Source organism: Phalacrocorax aristotelis, chromosome 1 (genome assembly GCF_949628215.1).
Source record: "Phalacrocorax aristotelis chromosome 1, bGulAri2.1, whole genome shotgun sequence".
NCBI classification, from domain to species: Eukaryota; Metazoa; Chordata; class Aves; order Suliformes; family Phalacrocoracidae; genus Phalacrocorax; species Phalacrocorax aristotelis.
Window position 1 is genome coordinate 147,429,829 of NC_134276.1, and position 18,725 is coordinate 147,448,553.

At 38.2% G+C, this 18,725-nt stretch overlaps 1 protein-coding gene across 2 annotated transcripts in view; it reads right to left on the reverse strand.

Moving 5' to 3' along the window:
• The window catches only part of PIK3C2G (phosphatidylinositol-4-phosphate 3-kinase catalytic subunit type 2 gamma), a 226,893-nt gene that overhangs the window by 152,232 nt on the left and 55,936 nt on the right, over window positions 1-18,725 (reverse strand). For both annotated transcript variants that reach the window (XM_075114763.1, XM_075114773.1), the window contains 3 exons: window positions 13,632-13,695; window positions 8,677-8,799; window positions 2,337-2,370 (listed from right to left, as the gene is read on the reverse strand). In XM_075114763.1, coding sequence (XP_074970864.1) covers window positions 2,337-2,370; window positions 8,677-8,799; window positions 13,632-13,695 — 221 coding nt within the window. The remainder of the gene's footprint in view (window positions 1-2,336; window positions 2,371-8,676; window positions 8,800-13,631; window positions 13,696-18,725) is intronic.

Consider the following 18,725-nt stretch of genomic DNA (forward strand, 5'->3'; position numbering starts at 1 on the left):
AAGCTGTTTCTCGCTCAGCTGTCAATGCTGACTTCATTGGCAATTGTGGTGCTAGAGAAAGCAAAGCATGTGGTTTCTAGCTTCCCATAGATCTGGAAAAAATTACCAGCACTGAGCTAAGGTGGCGATTTTACTTTACTTTTGGGTCACAGGCTTGTAAATTTTTGTATGCCTGCAATTCTAGCCACCTAAGTATAATGAAGGAAAAAGAGGGCGGTAAGCAAATGAGGTGGAAAAGGAAACACAAAGGTGATTTCAGCAGGAATGCACATCTCATCACCTAATTGGTTTTTACTTCTAGCTTCAGCAGGTGAAAATATCATCTAGATTCCTCTTAGGTTCGGTGTTTCTAGGCCAATGGGTGGGAGGCCCCATGGCATTATCATGAAGGTGAGCACTCAGAAGACAGGGACTAACAAAAGCTTGTCGTTCCTAAAAGATGTGTAGAATATCTTAGTCCACTTCTTAGGGATCAGGCCTAGTTTCCAGCAGATCAGTATTGTTTATTGCTCTCACATTTTGTTTTTATCAGACATGCCCTTAACACCAGCTTTGATATCATAGCTAGACTTTTCTGTTAACACTCATTATCTTAACTTTAAATATTTTGCCAGCATTTAGAAGTTTAGAAGTTTATTTAATAGGTGCAGGTTTAAGGCATGTAATATGTTAAAATGTACATGAAATGCGTATCACTGCATGCAAGAGGTCAATTTAAATTTTGGTTACCTTGGACAACTTTGAATGTAGGCTTCTCCACAGAGTGACTAATGGCCTGGCAAGTTCTGACTTGCAATTGGTAAACTGCAGTTTCTAATACTACACTACTAAAGGATTCTGCTATTGTTATGAAATTAGGGTGTGCTGAGAACAAACATCACTCTTCACAGTTGAAGCTTTCCTGGCATAAATAAATAGGTACAGAGAAGTAGAGAGTAAAAAAATTTTATTCCTTTACTGTTATTCAATAAATCAGATTTTCCTTGAGGAAGCTGCTGATTCAGTGAAGTCCAAATTTGGAAATATCTTTAAGTAGAGGAACATTTTAGATCCTTTCCAGATAGGTTTTATGAACACTGTGCAGAGGAAGGTATTTCTAAGGTAGATTAATAACCATTCTTTTCATCATCAACAATTAGTTGCCGTTAAGAGTTTTTTTAAAAATCATGGGATAAATGATCATATCCAAGGGAGAAGAACCCTACAAACTGTATTTACCTTCCCACCCCTTCTGCACCTGCGTGCTCTCCCCTGGCCCTCCAGCTGCTTAGCTTTTCCTGGCAGCTTACAAATATAATTGCTGTTTCTTTGTTTGCTGTTCATGAAGTTGAATAATGGTGAAACAACAAGCCTGGCATTTGTAATCCTGCATTTGAACCACCTCTGTGTTTGAAAGGCTGCTGCAATCTTTGTGGTTGGTTCACCTTTCTGCATCTCTGAGCACACTGCAATCAAGAAAAGTAGACACAGGAAAAAAGAAAGAGGGGGGGAAAAAAGCATCTCAGAGGCCACTTACTTCCTCCAAAAAAAATGGAAAGAGACCACGGTTCCACAGCACACCCCAGCCCACCCCAATGTCCAGATGGAGGGCCCGTTGAAAGCATATGTGTAACAGCCCCCCCTGCATGTTGCAGGCCAGCCACAGAAGGGTAGAGCAGGACCCATGCCCCGATGTGGCTGTCCCCTCCGGGAACCCGACACAGGCACCCATGGCAGGACAGACTCCTGCACTTCTCTTGGTCCATGAGGTGCTCAGCAGTAATGCTCACAGTACTGGGCTTTAGCCAATGAGCCTAAGCTAATTTTAACTGAGGAATTAAATAAGGCAGGGTCTATGATTTTGTCCATTCCTGTTAATTAGCTTAGCCTTATGACAGTATATTATTTAAGACAACACACTATTTACAGAACAAAAGACAATAAAGAACTAAAGCTTAAGGAGGGAGTGATGAAAGTTATTGGTGCAGAGTAGAAAAGCCATACACACAAAAAATTTTTTAGGGCTTCACGAAGTTCCTTATTTTCCCTTTTCTCCACAGAAAAAGCTGGGATTACAGACAACTGCTATATCCACGACTAACTGTAATGATTTTTTTTCACTCTACTATTCATTCTCTGTATCTGAATCTCCAGATCAGTTTTGGGGAATGCTATGTTTTATTTACATTTTTAGATCACTTAAATGTTAATTTGTCACAATTACCTTATGATACGACCAAATATGTAAACAACTGCAGTGTGCCAACTATAACAGTTCACTAATACAAACAAATAACAAAATGTGTATTTTCTTATGGTATATCTTGAATTAACATATTTTAAAAATAACACTTTACCTTTATCTGGTGTTTTCACACTTTGAAGTGAATTCTGAAAAGACAAAACCCAAGGGAAAAAGTAATCAGTTCAGAAAAGAGCAGCTAGCAGTTATAATGGTTTTAGGAGCAGCACTCATGGAAAATAAGGTGAGAAAGGGGAAGGATGTATCCTAATGTTATGATGATAGAAGACATGACTGGGATTCAGAGTACCAGGACCTGCTTTCCAGCTTCTCCACCTGCTTCCTCAACCATCTCAGACAAGTCACCCAGGACCTGATTTCTGACAGTATTTAGTCATGTTAAGAGACAAAGAAGCACTTATCAACATTTGAGGTACATTCACATTTTCAGCCTCTGCATCAGTATAACTGAGATAAAAATACCCTTTCCATCCCTTCGCATGCCTTATATATTCATGCATGAATCCCACAACCGTGCTGAGCAGGCAGAGCTGCTGCATCCTTTCAAAGCTGAGGAGCACAAAGTCTCCACTCAAGTGGCCTACATTTCACTTACATTCCTGTGCCAAATCAGCAGAAATAGCTATGCTCTTCAAACACCTTTGAGCAGGCAGCTAACCAGAGACAGCCAACAGGAAGTATTAGGTGTAGGGATTTAGGGAGTGTGTATGCCCTTGGTGCCTAAACACCGATCTTCATACCTAACATTAATTCAGTATCTGGATCCCCACCTCTCATATCCCACTGCTGGCAGCAGGAACTGCTGGATGCTTATGACCACTGAGAGGTCAGGCCAGTTATTTAGACTGAACAGACCAGCTTAATTAAACTTGTTTTATTTTTTTTTTTCTTTATTTTAAAGCTGCTCTATTAAATCCCCAAGTACAATAACTGCCATCAGTCAGACCTTGCTCCAGCCTTCTCAGACACTGGGCAAAATTTAATGTTGCTACACTGCCTATGCCTCCCCAGCTGCACAGGAAAAAACACCGTCATGGCAGATGGCTCAGTGCATCTCCCGGCAGGAGAGGCGGCACCCACAGCCCCAGGGCTGCAGGTGGGACCCGGCCTCAGCTCAAAGGCAAACATGGGTGACTGGCTTCCCCTGCCGGCTGCTCCGGCTGCCCTGTCTTCGCCTGGCTCTGACATCAGACTTGCATGTACCAAGGTGACATAGTTACCTGAGTGACATAGTTGCTGAGGAACAAATCTTGACCAGAGAGGCTAGTGAGTTAATTCTGTGTTTCAGTATTGCCAGTGGCTTGCGCTGTTTGAACCTGTGTCCATGAAAGGTTTACTATCCTTTACAGTCATCAATCCCTTCCCAGAGGGCTGAGAATGCTTTGTGTTAGTACATACGCATTCAGCAAAATGATTCTTAAAAATTACAATGCATGCAGAAGTGACATAAGAAGTACAATGTTGGATGTACATTCTCCCGCCGGTACCCAGCTTGGAGCTGCCAGCATTTGTCTGGTAAATATGAAGAGAAGTCAAATGCTTACTTGAGGGGAGAAAAGCAACCTCTAGGCTGAGAATTATGTTTTCACAATCTTTATAATGCAGTGAGACAAATGGGAACAGAGGCCTTTGTTCAATTCTCTCAAATTTTAGAAAGTAAATAACCTTTTGGAACAGCGCTTATAATTTCAACATAGTGTAGCCCATTTAATATATAGTGGATTAGTGCCTGTTCTGGCAGGATTTGATCTTCTAGGACTTTTTGTGAGCTGCTGTTAGAAAGGAAGGGAAAAAAAAAAAAAAAAGAGAGATGAAAACCATTAATTGTGCAGCAGGCCCAGAGTTTCCCCAAATGGATTTTAAAATCCCAGGGTTAGGTTGGTTAGAGACTGAATGAATCCCATTTACAACAGGATGCAATAAGTTAAGAAGAAACTGCCACTGGTGCCAGTTGCTTTCATAAGTTCTTAACCACAGTACAGGAAAGCACAGTACTGGCAGTGAGGAGGCAGTAAGGAGGTAATAAGTACAGCTTAATTAAACACAGAGGATTGGAAGTAAGTTTCTTTGTTTTTCTTTTTTTCATAAAACCAGAATTAAATAGAAGCACATTGAGTTTTTTGGGTTTGGTGGGGTTTTTTTGTGGGTTTTTTTTGCTTTTTTTTTTAAGTATGCAAGCACACTTGTATAGATATGTATTAACATATACTGGTACCCCATGTAATGTACGCTGGAAGGAGTAAGCAGTAGTTTCCCTGAGGCATTATGTGCATATGAAGCTTGCCAAATGGACGTGTTAAAAAGTATTCCACACAAAACCACTCCGTACATTACACTAAAGCATTAGGAAACCATGGTGAAAAAGCAATTAGAACTTTTTTTCTGGCATTTCTCCCTTACCTGATGTGGAAACCTGCAGCACTTGAGATGTAACAGGTAGCCTCAAAAATTTCACTTGCGGTGCAAGTTACCTGCTTGTCTGAAAAAAGCCTCTCTCCTACCTAACAAAAAGTCTTTGGGGTACTATGCTGATGAACAGAATAGAAACAATTCAAGCAGACTGACAAGATATGCTAATATTGCAGTATTTAATAATTTTTTCAGAACCCAGAATTCACATGAAATGCCCCTACATTTCAGCATGAGTTTAACTCAAAAAAGGTTTGGAGGAGTTGGTACCCCATCAAACATCCAATTGTTGAGTACTGATTTTGGCTACATATGTTGATACGGACAGGAGAGATGGTCCATTTTCTTTGTATAAATATTGATAATATAAATAAATTCTTGTTATATTTGTATACTATTCTATACATGAGGTAGTTGCATATAATATGAAATCTCTATTTTCATAAAATGGAATGTCATTCGAGATACAGGACATGCAGAAATATATTTTACTGCTTTTATGTCATTTATAGTTCAGTGACTGCTCAGAAAGATGAAGCTCTTCATTAAATCAAAACTGAACTTTTTCTAGATTGCTGAGGTCTAATCGACTACCACAGCACTTATTTCTCAAAGGAGTAAAAAGCAAGAAGCAGCAACAGTTTGACTTTTTTATTTTTACAGGGGTTTTTTGTGGTTGGTTTTTTTTTTTTACATTTGTGGTTTTTTTTTTGCTTTCTCCATTTGTTTGAAGTCAGTTGTTAGTGAGGTCTGCTTCACCAAGGAGGGAGTAAGGGGGAGAGAGGTGTCAGTCAAGGTCAAAGACAGCCTTTACAGGAAGGCTTCAAGGGACAGACAACTAGTTCAGCTTAACCAAGCCTAAAAGGGAACGTTAAGGAAACGAAACCTCAGTAACTAAAAGACTTTAAAAAATGAGCAACAATCTAGTCAGTGTTCTCCAAGAGAAATGTGGAGACAAGCAGCTCCTTATGTGGGTATTAGGACAGAAAAATATTTTAAGACAAGTGATAAAATGTTCAATCAGGACAGAATCATTTTAACATTCAGAAGAGGGTATTCAGGAACAGTACCATTTCACTCATTACAGATGAGCAAACACCTTCATTATCATCACCACTACCACCACTTATCATTTTTAGCCTCTGGAGATTACAGCCAGGACCAACACTCTGCTGTGCTGGAGACTGTACATACAGAAAAGGAGAGGCGTTCTTTGCTCTGAAGAGCTTATAATTTAAATAGGTAAAACAGAAAAAGGAAAGTGGTTTACTCCCTCTGTGCAAGGAAGTACGTGGAAGCTGGTTCAGCAGAAACTGTATATATTGGAGACTGTCCATACAATGGAGCTGGAAATTGGTCACATGCTGGAGAATGTGTGATAGCAAGATGGGAACACTTGGAGCAGAGTTTTTTTGTTTGCTTGTTTTGGGGGTTTTGTTTGTTTGTTTGTTTTTATGACAGGATAGATCCACTCATAATTCAAAAGATGACCTACACTCTCTGGGTTTTATCCCATTATCTTATTCTTCATGCATGATGTGTGGGGTTTTCTGATTGCTCAGGACAGGCCACACTAGTGGGAACAGATTTGGCTCTTTGACCACTAGATCTATCTCTCTGCTGGAATTCAGAGAGGATGGGACTGGAAATGGACTCAGGGATACTCAGTAAATATGAGAGAGTCATAGGAGGCAGTTTACACATTGGGTTCACAAAGCTGACCTGAACACTCGAAGAGAAAACACACTCAATTTCTTTTAACCGCAAAAGAAATCTTTTAACAAATTAGTCCCAATAAATTTCTTCTGCTCTAATTCTTTGTAAAGGAGAACATGTTCTTTTATTGTCCTCTATCTTTTTACTGGACCAAGCTCTTTATCTATCTCTTAAGAAAATTCTGGGTTGACAAAATTGGTTTCTCAGGGGGAAGATGCTGATCTGCCTGATGCCTCTCAGGATAGGCTGGGTTTTAACTGAAAAGCAGATCACACGGATCCCTTGTTACTTCTTTTGCCTCTTTCTCTACCATATTTTCCCTCCAATATACAGGAAGAACTTTTCTTAAATTGAGATATTCTTATTTCCTTTTAAATCAACAACATCCCAGACAATGTATGTGCTGTCACAGACCCATTTATGCTGGAATTTACCCAGAATAGACTTCTAATAATTGACATTGAAGTGGACATGAAAAGATTTAGGATGCTATAGAAATAAGGTTTACAATGAGTCATGAACTAGAAGGGAAGCAAGAGAACACGCTTATGTGAATCAGCTGGTCAGCTCTGAGAAACAGCAAAAAACCCTACAGCTATGTTGTTTCTTGCATCTTGGTCCCTAACAATACTTGCCAACCTTCAGAGAGACAGCACTTATATAACTAATTCCAAAAGGCCACAGCTGGTTCTGCCCAGGGCCATGCAGCAATGTCTGCTCTGTGATCTCTAGTGTCCTCTGTCCCAGAAACATGGTGCAGGGATTTACTTACAACCCAGACCTGCAGAAAGCTACACTGATGTTCTAGAGTTTATTTGCTTGGGTCCTGTACTTTACCTAAGTTGGAAGCTGTTCACTCCGCCCACACACACCCAAAAGGAATAAACAGACTAAGAACGCAGAGATTTAAGAAAAGAGGTTTTCTGACCATCACTGGGGCCTCTTCAATTAACATACTTTCTGCTCTTTGGTGAGTCTTTTCACCTTTCCTGTAAGATGGTAAATATTTGAGGGTTTGAACCTGTCAAGAGTAAGTGTATATGGATGACCATATATAATTAATTTGCTATATATCACTCCTATGACACAAGAAATGTCAGAAAAAGAATTATGCTAGCTTTCCCCAGTCTTATGTTTGGGACCTCTAACTGTGTACCAAGCATAATTAAATAAATTCCGTTTATGTAGCTAGACAGGTTTCTAATTAATACTCACTAGGTAACTCAGTTAACACCAGTTATCCTATTGTTTACTTTCCTGTCCTAGGTGTTCTTACACATATCCCAAGCCATGGGCTAAAAACAACAATAACCCAAACCCCAAAACAAACTAAACAAAACAAAACAAACAAACAAAAAGAATAAAGTTTTGTAAGCAGGTAATGGTCTGAGAATGCATACATCTGACCCAATTTGGCATGTTTTTCTAAACAATATTTGCTGTGAGAAAGAACAAAACCAAGACCATACAAGGAAACAAACAAAAAAATCCTTAATAACTTATTAAACTTTTTTACAAAGTGTGAAGAGGGAATTTCAATAGGGTGGGAAAGAATTAGCATGTCTTAAGGTTACACCAGACTAAATCCAAGTGTTTAATGGCTTGATTTTCAAATTTGCTGAGCACCTGTATTTCCAGGATGCTGACTTCAAAAGACAGTGGGAGCTCAGAAATTCTGTAACTCAGGTCATAGTGACTTGTCCAAGGTCATACCAAAGCGGCTGATGACAAAACTGAGAACAGACACTGCCCTCCAAAGTCCCAGTTCACAATTATACAGTAACCCCTGGAAAACCCAGTTCAGTGTTTTAAGAGTCCGTATTCCAGCTAAAAACAGGACTATATGATGCTGGTCCTTCTCTACATAAATAGCAGACACATTTCTCTCTGAAAAACTCATCATTTAAGTGACATTATAAACGGATTTTTTTTTTTATTCTTAACAATCTATGCTAAATATATGAAAATCAAATACTTTAAAATCTCATGAGTTGGTAAACAGGTGATGTGGCAAAACAGAGATTTGTACGTTTGGTGAGAATAAGAAAACACCATCAGAGGAGCATATCAGTTACAGTTAAACACAGGACAAGTCCGCTGTTGCTTCTCTGTCACACACTGTCAACAATCTTTTCTTTTTTTATAGTGCCTCTACCTAATGCTTGTCAGCGGGAAAATAAGAGTAAGATAAGACAGTAACCAAGATAAAGTAAAACAGTAGAATGGCCTTGATCAATCAGAAAATTAGTGATACCCATGAAAGCTCCAGTTTTAAAGAAAAAAATAGAACATCAACTTGCATCTTTTACCTGTGCCTTCGCCAATGGCACTGCACGGAGTTTCTTGACTGCATCAGTAATGTCTCTGGTTTCCACAAAACAGAGGACACTGCAGATTGCTTTGGCTGCTTCAATAACATTATCAACTTTATGCTGTTAATAGCAAAGAAAGAAAAAAATAAAGGCAAACAGTAGACACATACCATTTATCAGAAACACCTTACCATAAACTTCATGCCAGTGACTATGTAGAAAATCATATCTGATCATGCAGAATTCAAACACACCGTGCATCAGTCTGGCTATGCTGAAATCACTAGTGACCAATAGTTTCCTAAGAATAGCATAATTTTTGTTGAAGTCCAATTACCTTCCACAAAATGTGCTTTGTTGAAAACTCTGATTGGCATCTAAGATTTGGTATCTAAGACTGATTTTAAGGCAAAACCTTGGTCTGTCTGAACTTCATGAGAGCAGAAGCACCATAAAGAAACTTCTGAGGGAACCAGAACACAAATGATTCACAAAATTTCTGAGGTTTTTATGATACTGTGAATTTAGCCCCATTATTGTCTCCTACCCATCTCTGTGAAAGCTGGCAGACAACCATGTTCCTCCTAAAAATAGTGACTGTGTGGGAGGCTGCAAAAGCTGACACCTGTGGACTGAGTACTTCTGCAACCCGCTTTTCTGCAAAATATATATATAGTTCAAACTATTAAATCTTATTGATAATAAATTTAGATCTTTTAAATATCACCATATAAAAAATGTCTAGATGAATAATCTTAGAAATACTTCGGGGAATTCAAGAAAAAAAAATCTGGATGCCAAAGGAAGGAAAATGCAATCTTCAAACATAATGTACACTATGTTCAGGAAAATAAATAAATAAATAAAAATTAATGGGTTTCTTGCATAGTTATATCACTTCATTAAACCTTAAAATATATTCTCTGAACAAGTTGAAGCTCCCCTATAAATATTCTCCTGTCTCCGTACTGATAAACGTTCCTTTTAGTGTGCTACAGCATGTCTATGTACTGATAAAACCAATTCTCTGACTCATCCATGTCATGCCTGAAAAAGCAAAATTGTACCAAGATGAAGTTTCTGTTTTCAGGCTTAAGGTCTATATCCAGACTGTACTGAGAAGGTTACCACCTGTCATTAATACAAATAAATATAAAAATATATTGACCTTACTAACTCCATATTACCTGCCTTGAGCAGAACTAAAGCAGGAATGAATTACATAAAAGATCCTCAAATATTTGGTGGTCAGAAGTCTTTTAAATACAAGTTGTTGGGGTTTTTTAGTAATTAAAGACAGCAACACCTTTTCATACTAGAGGTTCTGGAAAGGAAAAGGCTATGGCTGACTGAGATCTCTTGAAATCTTTAGACCTTCCTTTGGTCTGAAGTCGATTCACCCTTCTGTCAGTTTACGAGGAATGCGTTTCCTTTATTTTGTATTTCTTTCCAACCACTTAGATTTTTACATTGAACTCTTGCAGGATTTACCCTCTATGCACACATACATTGCCATCAGAAGTAGAGACCTGTAAAAATGGCATGACTTTATTACCATGTATAACACTGACAAAACCAAAGCATTATACATCCTGATTTACTGTGAAGTTGTTGAAGAAATGTGTACATATATATACACACACATAATTTTTAATGACTATGTGTAGTCTATAATTAAAAATTAAATATAAATCTAATTTAGTGTTTAATTTAAATACATTTTATTTTAGCATTTTTCTTCATCACAAGTGGATATGGATTATGTCTGTAAAGGCACGTTCATGCAGGGCAATTTCTGAGCAGTACGAGCCATAGATATACACCAGTATAATTCTTGAGTAGAGGAACAGCTGTACTGCTGGACAGAAAAAAACAACTCAACAGTTTATATTTTTTGTACATTCATATGTATGCTCTTCCACAAAGACAGTTCGGTGTCTTGAGGAATGTATCAGTTTCTGTAAAATATAGTATTCTGTTTAGAGATAAATCAACAAAGTATTTAATATTTTCTAGAAGCTACTATAACATAGATTTTTTTAATATGGTAGCTACTTCTGAGGAACATACTGCAGATCAAGGAGAGTAAGTGTGTAAAAAGCTTGTGTAATGCTGTATAATATGAATGATAACTTCTTCTTTCACACTATTTCTCTTTTTTAATATTAACATGTAAGGAGTTTTCTTTTTCCATATGTAGACATAGGACATTGATTTTTGTCCCAAAGGAGGGAAGACAGATTCCTTTCTTACAGAAGTTTTACATTTTCTGAAAGTCCAAAAGAATTATAGTTAACATCTTGTATATGTTTTTCCCCCTCTACATATTTAAATACCAGAACCTTTGAAGGATATTTTGGTGTTTAAATTTATATGATAAAAATATTTTACTTAATTCTAGAACTTTTACACTCTGTAATACAAATTTAAAAAGTTTTCTTTTTACGTTACTAGTACGTTCTGAATAGATTTAAAAATTAAAGGCATGTCAAAAGGTTACCAGAGCAATCAAAATGGCTCGCTGTCTGACTGCACACACTCTCTGGGAACACTCTGCATTTCATCCCCAACAGCACCAATCCACTCTCACCTTGTGCCAAATATCCTAAACATTTTTTTTTTCATTTTATATAGGCATTATCCATCACAAAATGAATTTTCCATGTATTGATCATTACTACTAATAATGGTAGTGGGCTTGTCACATAAGTCAGAAGTATTGGTATCTCCAAGGCTTTTCAACAGATATCCTTGAACAAGCAAATTTGGAAGTAGGTAGATAAATGTGCAAAAAAATTATTGATTTTATTTAACTGAGAACCTCAAGATCTGTCTGATTAGAACGGAATGCTTAAGGATGTTCCAGCTGAGTACAGAACTTAAGCAGGTCTGTGTGTACTTAATTTAGTACATGGGAGTAGCTCCCAGTGGCTTAAAGTTTGGAGTGTGCTGAGGGTGGATTGTGATGAATCAGAGGAAGCGTAACAATCCTCCCAGTGATGTGAGTACTGGCTTTGAAAATCAATGTAATTTTTGCCATGTAACCTTGGGATAGGAGGCAGTTATAAAGCCTTCTTAAAGGAATCTAATAAGATGTTAGAGAAAATAAACAAGGAATCAAAGAACAAATAAAGGGTTCTCATTTTCTGCTTTCTTTACTATATATTTATGAGTATAACTTACTACATTACAGCTCCATATTTTTTCAAGCCACTTGCTAAGGCCAAACAGTAACACTAGTTTTAATTATTATAGGTTTGAAAAAGCTCCATACACTCTGATGCCTCTGAATGAAAACATCTGCATGGTGATCCGACCTATGTCATTAATTTGCAATCCTGCACTTTTAAGCGAATAATATGAACTATATTGAGAGTCCCTGTGTAGAACAGACCTTGTTAAAAAAACTAAACTACGGAGAAATTTAGCTCTAGGGTAACACATACATATTTGTTGCATAGCATGAATATTTGAAAAATGTCCTGTCTTCCCTTATAAAAATTTAATAATCTCAAGTAATTGTTTAATTAAGGTAAAAATCTTTAGCAAAAACAAATTTAAGAGTGCTTTATTATAGGTCTGAGAAATATCTACACAGCATCAGTTCCAGAGGGTGGATTATAATGCCTCATTAATGCTGACATTATAGTTTTCTTTGAATTTAGAATCTTCTTACTTTAGGACCTAAAATTTCAAGTGAATGTGAGTAACTACACTGAGGGGTCTACTTCATTGAAGAAATATATATGCACATTTGAGTTTGGAGACCTCAATTTTCCAAATGGTTATGACTGCATCACAATTTATACACTAAACTGTCCCCTTTGAGAAATTGCTTACAAAGGAAAGTTTGGTGAATACCTACACAGTATCAAAACCAGAGCTTTATTTTGTAGCTAGGCACAGTTCAACAGCTTTTAAAATGGTATCCATTTTGCAAAAGAAAAGTGTCAAAGATTTACAGAAAAATGTAGATTATTTTTATCCACATATATTTATTTACATATTAATTGATATATATCTATGCATTCGTGTACTTGTCTGTATGTATATGTGCATTTATATATATGTGTATATGTATACACACTTGTACGTGTATATTTTCTGACTATCCAAAATAGAAATACTTATAGATCAAAAATATCCAGAAAGATTAAAATCGGGACTTGAATACAGGTGACAGATTTCTAAAACAAAATAAGAATTTTATGTTTTAATATATATTTCAAAGAAATCTATACTTCAGCATGATGAGTTGTAACTCTGGAAGGGGTGCACTGGAATATCTCCATGCTACAACAATATTCTTTGATTTTACTAATGTCCTTTATTTTCTTTCCAGTTCCAAACCCTAGAAAGTCAGTTAGCATGACTACCTGAAACTCAGATCAAATAGCTGTTTTGTTTCTTGCAAGCTGTCACTCAACTATGCATTTGTCCTTTAGACATTATTTAGCAGAGAAGATTTCCTAAGAGGTTTTTCCTTCAGGCATGTAACATTCACTTGGCAGCCTACAATACTTTAAAATAAAGCTCTTATGAATTCTGCTGCCTAAACCTAATCCTGCAAACTATTGCATGCTTGAATATATATGCTAAATGTGCGAACATTTGGCTTGTGGGTTTGTAAAATCAGGGACAAATTTTGCAGATATGTATAGTGTATTATACCTCTACTAATGCCAAATATTATACTGCCAACCCAAATGATTCTGTTTTTATTTACAGGCTCCTTGACACTCAGAAACATTCATCTTCGATATTTTAAATTTATAGAACTTTCTTCCTGATCTCAAGCCAAGTTTTATTAAGAGAATTTATATCCATTCAAAGTCAGGTTAAACAGCCTTAATTAAAAGTCTTCCTTAATTGCATTTGAGACAGATTAATAATTAGATACCTTTCATGTAGAAGTTATTGCTTTTCTGGTATTACAAACTGAGAACAAATACCTCATTTTGCAATAGATATTCCACTTGACCTCTATATTTCATAATAACTGAAGAAAGGTTTTGTCTGGAAATTGGAAAAAAGAAAACAACATCAAGTTAATAACAACTGGATGAAGAGAACAAGTTTGTGCTTTTTTTTACATTCTATAAATTGGGAATAGTTTAAATGATGGTAATTTTATGTTGGTATAAAATAAGGACAAGTGCTTATGTAGACACTATGTAGTTGAGCCTGAATCTCCATGGATTTTTGGTAGTCATTTGCCACAAAGCATAGATGTAAAACTCTACTTATACCTGGAGGATACCTATTTCCCAAGTGAAAGAACTCCAGTAAGTGATTTGCTCTTTCAGTGTCTATTGAACTCCAAATCCCATTTTACTCTTTAAGGTCAATCAGGTGCTTAAATATTACCTTGAAGAAGGATGGACTTAAGTACATGCTAGAATGCATTCTTTCTTACTCAATTCAGAGACTAAAGCTGCAGAGAATCAGGCAAAACCTCTGGAAAAGCTCAATGTTAAAAAGCCCATACTAAGTCACAAGTATAAAACTGTATATTATAAAAAGGGACACCATTGCTACATAATTCATCAAACTTTATTTGCTTCCAGTTCTCAAGTTTACCTTCTCAGACTTTTTGAGCAACTACCTTTTCCATAGCATTACCTAAGCTTTGAGTTTGGTTTACATCTGTAGATAGACATACACCACTCTGTAAGTCCCATGCCTTTGTCGTGCTACAGACGTTACCACAAAGTTTGTGTACAGGCAGATTGCTGTGCCTTAGCAAAGATTCACTAAATTAATTAGGATTATGAACAGGACTATATACCTCTCTACACTAAACGCCAGTCCTGATGCTTCAGCTGTAAATCTCACCATTTCAGAACCACAGGATCCAAGTGCTACCCCCAACAGATAACCAGGATCAGAGTTTTGCTTTTAAGAAGCATTTGTGTAATTTTCTGTTTTTCATGCATAGTGAAATTCTAGCCATCATTTATTTTTTCAGCTGGAACAAAACAAAAAAGTTTCTATGAGAACATGGCTAAGATTGTTACACAAATCAATACACATTCCTTCTCCTTTGACAGCCTCCTCTGTAGAGAGTCAAATCTTCAGGAAAGGGTACAGAAACCTTAATTCACACTTCCACACCCTGCCTAGACACTACTGATTGGTAAAATGGGCACATTATAGCCTTGACGGTCTGGTCCTCAGAAGTAGTTAGAGTTTGCATTTGCTTTTATGAAAAAGTGGAAATTTCAATTGATATTCTTTCTTCGATGCTTATTTGTTTTACTCCATCACTTTATCCTTGACTTGTTTTTTCCTCTTCTATTTCCCACTGACCCTTTGTATTAGGGTTCTCTCTCTTCAGAAGGCTTAGAAGGAATTTGCCCCCTATTGCAGTCCAGTAGCTGAAAGTCACAAAAGTATTTTGATTATTTCAGAACAAATGGACTGCTGTTTACAGAGAAATTGAGTGCGTCCTCATGCATCTTAGTTGGGCTACCTGAGCAATCAGAGATTAGAGTTGCAGCTACAGCCCAAAGTAGAGGTTTCGTGGTACGTGGTTAGACTTTCATTATTTATATTGTGTGGCAAGAGAAGGAAGGAGTCATTGCACTGAAATCATCATCCAGAATAGAGGAATGTTAGGTGACCTTCCCTGTTCTAATACCAGAGTGCATTTCCCCATAGATGCCTACTATTCGCCTCCTCCTACAGATGGTTTTGCCTTTACAGCTTTTTAATTTCAGTCTGCACTAGCCTTATCAAACCAGGCAGTTTGTGTGTTGAGTAGCTGGCTGGCAATTCCTCCTGTAATCCTGTTAAATCATAGCGAATACAAGTTGTTGCTCTGCTTTGACCAAGTCTCCAGGCATAACATCTTTTTCATATTGTTACCCAGCTCAGAAGTAGTTCTGGACATACCAGCTTGCCCTGTTGCCTTGATGCATACAGGTAAGCATGTTTATTAGCATGTTTGGCCTAAATGCCAGTTTCAGAATAATTTCATAAGCTATAATACTAGTTCAAAAAATTAGCATATTTTCCATCAGTTTATTCTACCCTAGAGAATTTTCTGTATGAAGTAGCCATAATTTTACATAATTAATAGCAAACAAATCCAGCAACTTGCAACAAAGATCAAAATACTTCTATTAATGCTATCCTGAATCTTTGGCTGCTAGATAACTAATAATACCCATAGGTTATCATACAAACATACTTCATACTTGTACATCTTTTACAGCTGTATATAAATACTGCAATGCTAACCAACCCATGAACATTTAGTGTTTTTTTGACATTGAAGAAAATTTTGGAGCTTTTATCAAGGCAATATGGTTCAACGGTTTTGAAAAGAAATGAAAAAAGTACAAACAACTTGAGAGAGTCAGTCTTAGATCCCAGCTGGTCTATATGGGAGGAAGACAAGTATATAGCATATACTTACAGCATTCAGTTTTCAGTTTCCTGGCAGCAGCACCTACTGTGGAGCAATACTAAGTTTCCTTCATAAAATGCTGTTTATCACCATGCTGCCTAACTAAGCTGTGCCTAACTGCATGGATCAGACTAGCCATCATGTTAGAGTTACTGGCACCTTGGTCTCAAGAGATTATGGGCCAACAGACTGCAGTTCTTCTGATGCACTTGATTTACATTGTGTTTGGTTTTCAAGCTATGAAAATCAGTGCATGAAGCAGTGTAGTGGCTGCCAGTTTTATTTGTTCACATTTGCCTGTGAGAGCAAATCTGATTATTACAGAGGTATGGTTCCAGTTCATTCTTTTTACTTCATCTCAAGCCAGTTCAAACAGCTCTTTTGCTCCTCTGCTGGATCTAAGCTGACTGAGCATCTCAGTCAAGATGTTCTCTAAAACATAAATGTTTGTGTGCTACAATCAGAAATGTAACTACAGTACAGGCAGACAACCCTTAGCATCATTTTATATAGCTGATCTAAATACTCACAGCTGTGAAGGCACAGCAATATGGGAAAGTAATCTGTTGGCCTTCCTAGGCGCCAGACAGATTTGCACAGCCTGTGTTGAGCTCATTCTACTACATCCATCTACTCTACCTCTATTACAGCCCTAGCTAGATATAGAATTGATGAATTATAACATAGAGTCATAGAATCATAGAATCGTTAAGGTTGGAAAAGACCCTTAAGATCATCGAGTCCAACCGCTAACCTATCACTGCCAAGTCCACCACTAAACCATATCCTCAAGCACCACGTCTACCCTTCTTTTAAATACTTCCAGGGATGGAGACTCAACCACCTCCCTGGGCAGCCTGTTCCAATGCCTCACAACCCTTTAGGTGAAGAAGTTTTTCCTAATATCCAACCTAAACTTCCCCTGGTGCAGCTTGAGGCCGTTTCCTCTCGTCCTATTGCTTGTTACTTGGGAGAAGAGACTGACCCTCGCCTCACTACAACCTCCTTTCAGGCAGTTGTGGAGAGCAATAAAGTCTCCCCTCAAGCCTCTTCTTCTCCAGACTAAACAACCCCAGCTCCCTCAGCCGCTCCTCATAAGACTTGTTCTCTAGACCCTTCACCAACTTTGTTGCCCTTCCCTGGAAACGCTCCAGCACCTCAATGTCCTTCTTGTAGTGAGGGGCCCAAAACTGCACACAGTACTCGAGGTGCGGCCTCACCAGTGCCGAGTACAGGGGCACGATCACCTCCCTTTTCCTCCTGGCCACACTATTCCCGATACAAGCCAGGATGCCACTGGCCTTCTTGGCTGCCTGAGCACACTGCTGGCTCATGTTCAGCCAGCCAGCTGTCAACCAACACCCCCAGGTCCTTTTCCTCCAGGCAGCTCTCCAGCCACTCCTCTGCAAGCCTGTAGCGTTGCATGGGAACATGTTGCAAACATACATCCTAGTGCAGAATAAGCACAAAGATTTTGTTGCATGTTATGTTAGAAACAGCTGTTATGAATAGATATATTATTGATTGGCCTACTCACAAAAAAACACTCAGGTGGCACTACTTACAAGAATAAGGGCTGTTTCTTCACTGTATGGCTCACCTTATCATTTTGACGGTGCTTCAATTCTAAATGCCTTTTCCTCATAACTGTGCCAGTGCTTTCAGCTCAAACTAGTTACCTCCGATGGGGAAAAAGAGTAGGTGAACAGTGATAGAGAACTTTGCTCCATGGAGTGATTTTTTGATCCCTAAGTTACAAGTGCATGAAACTTGTATTTACAATACTTGGAATAGCCATGGTTAGATAGAACCAGCCGTGCACCCAGCATGGCACCAAGTGGGAACCTACTCCAGGCCCTCTATGACTCTGCAGTGTTACTAAGACACACGGGACTTTAATTCATTAAAAAGCAGGAGTTCAGTTCAAAATGTCCAACATTACATGAGGTAGTCCACCATGGTGGTATTTCCATACCGTAGCATGGAAGGTATGTAATGCACATCCTGGAGCAAGCCTTAGGTACACCCCTGGAAGACTGCATATGTTCAAGGAGTCTAGTGTGGTGCTGTCTCATGGACATGGCCTCTAGGGAGAAGTCCCTGGAATGAACTAGGAAGGGGATGAGGATCAGGTTACAGAATACTTAAACTAGACACACCTAAGTCCATGGACCCTGATGGGAAGTACCCAGGAATGCTGAGGGAGCTGGCTGATGTCATTGTGAGGCCACTCTTGATAATCTTTGAACAAACATGATGGTTGGAAGAGATGCCTGAAGATTAGAAGAAAGCAAATGTCATTCCAGTCTTCAAGAAGGTAAGAAGGAGGACCCAGAGAACTACAGGCTGATCAGCATCACCCTAGGAGGGTGATGGAGCAACTGATCCTGAGAACCATTTCCAGGCAGATGAACTACAAGAAGGTGATAGAGAGTAGTCAGAATGGATTCACCAAGGGAAAGTTGTGCTTGACCAACCTGATAACCTTCCATGATGAAATAGTAGGTTTTTGACACTATCACCCATAACAACCTTATAAAGAAACTAATAAACTATGGGCTGAATGAGCAGACAGTGAGGTGGACTGAAAACCAGTTGAATGGCCAGGCCCAGAGCATGGTGATCAGTGGCACAA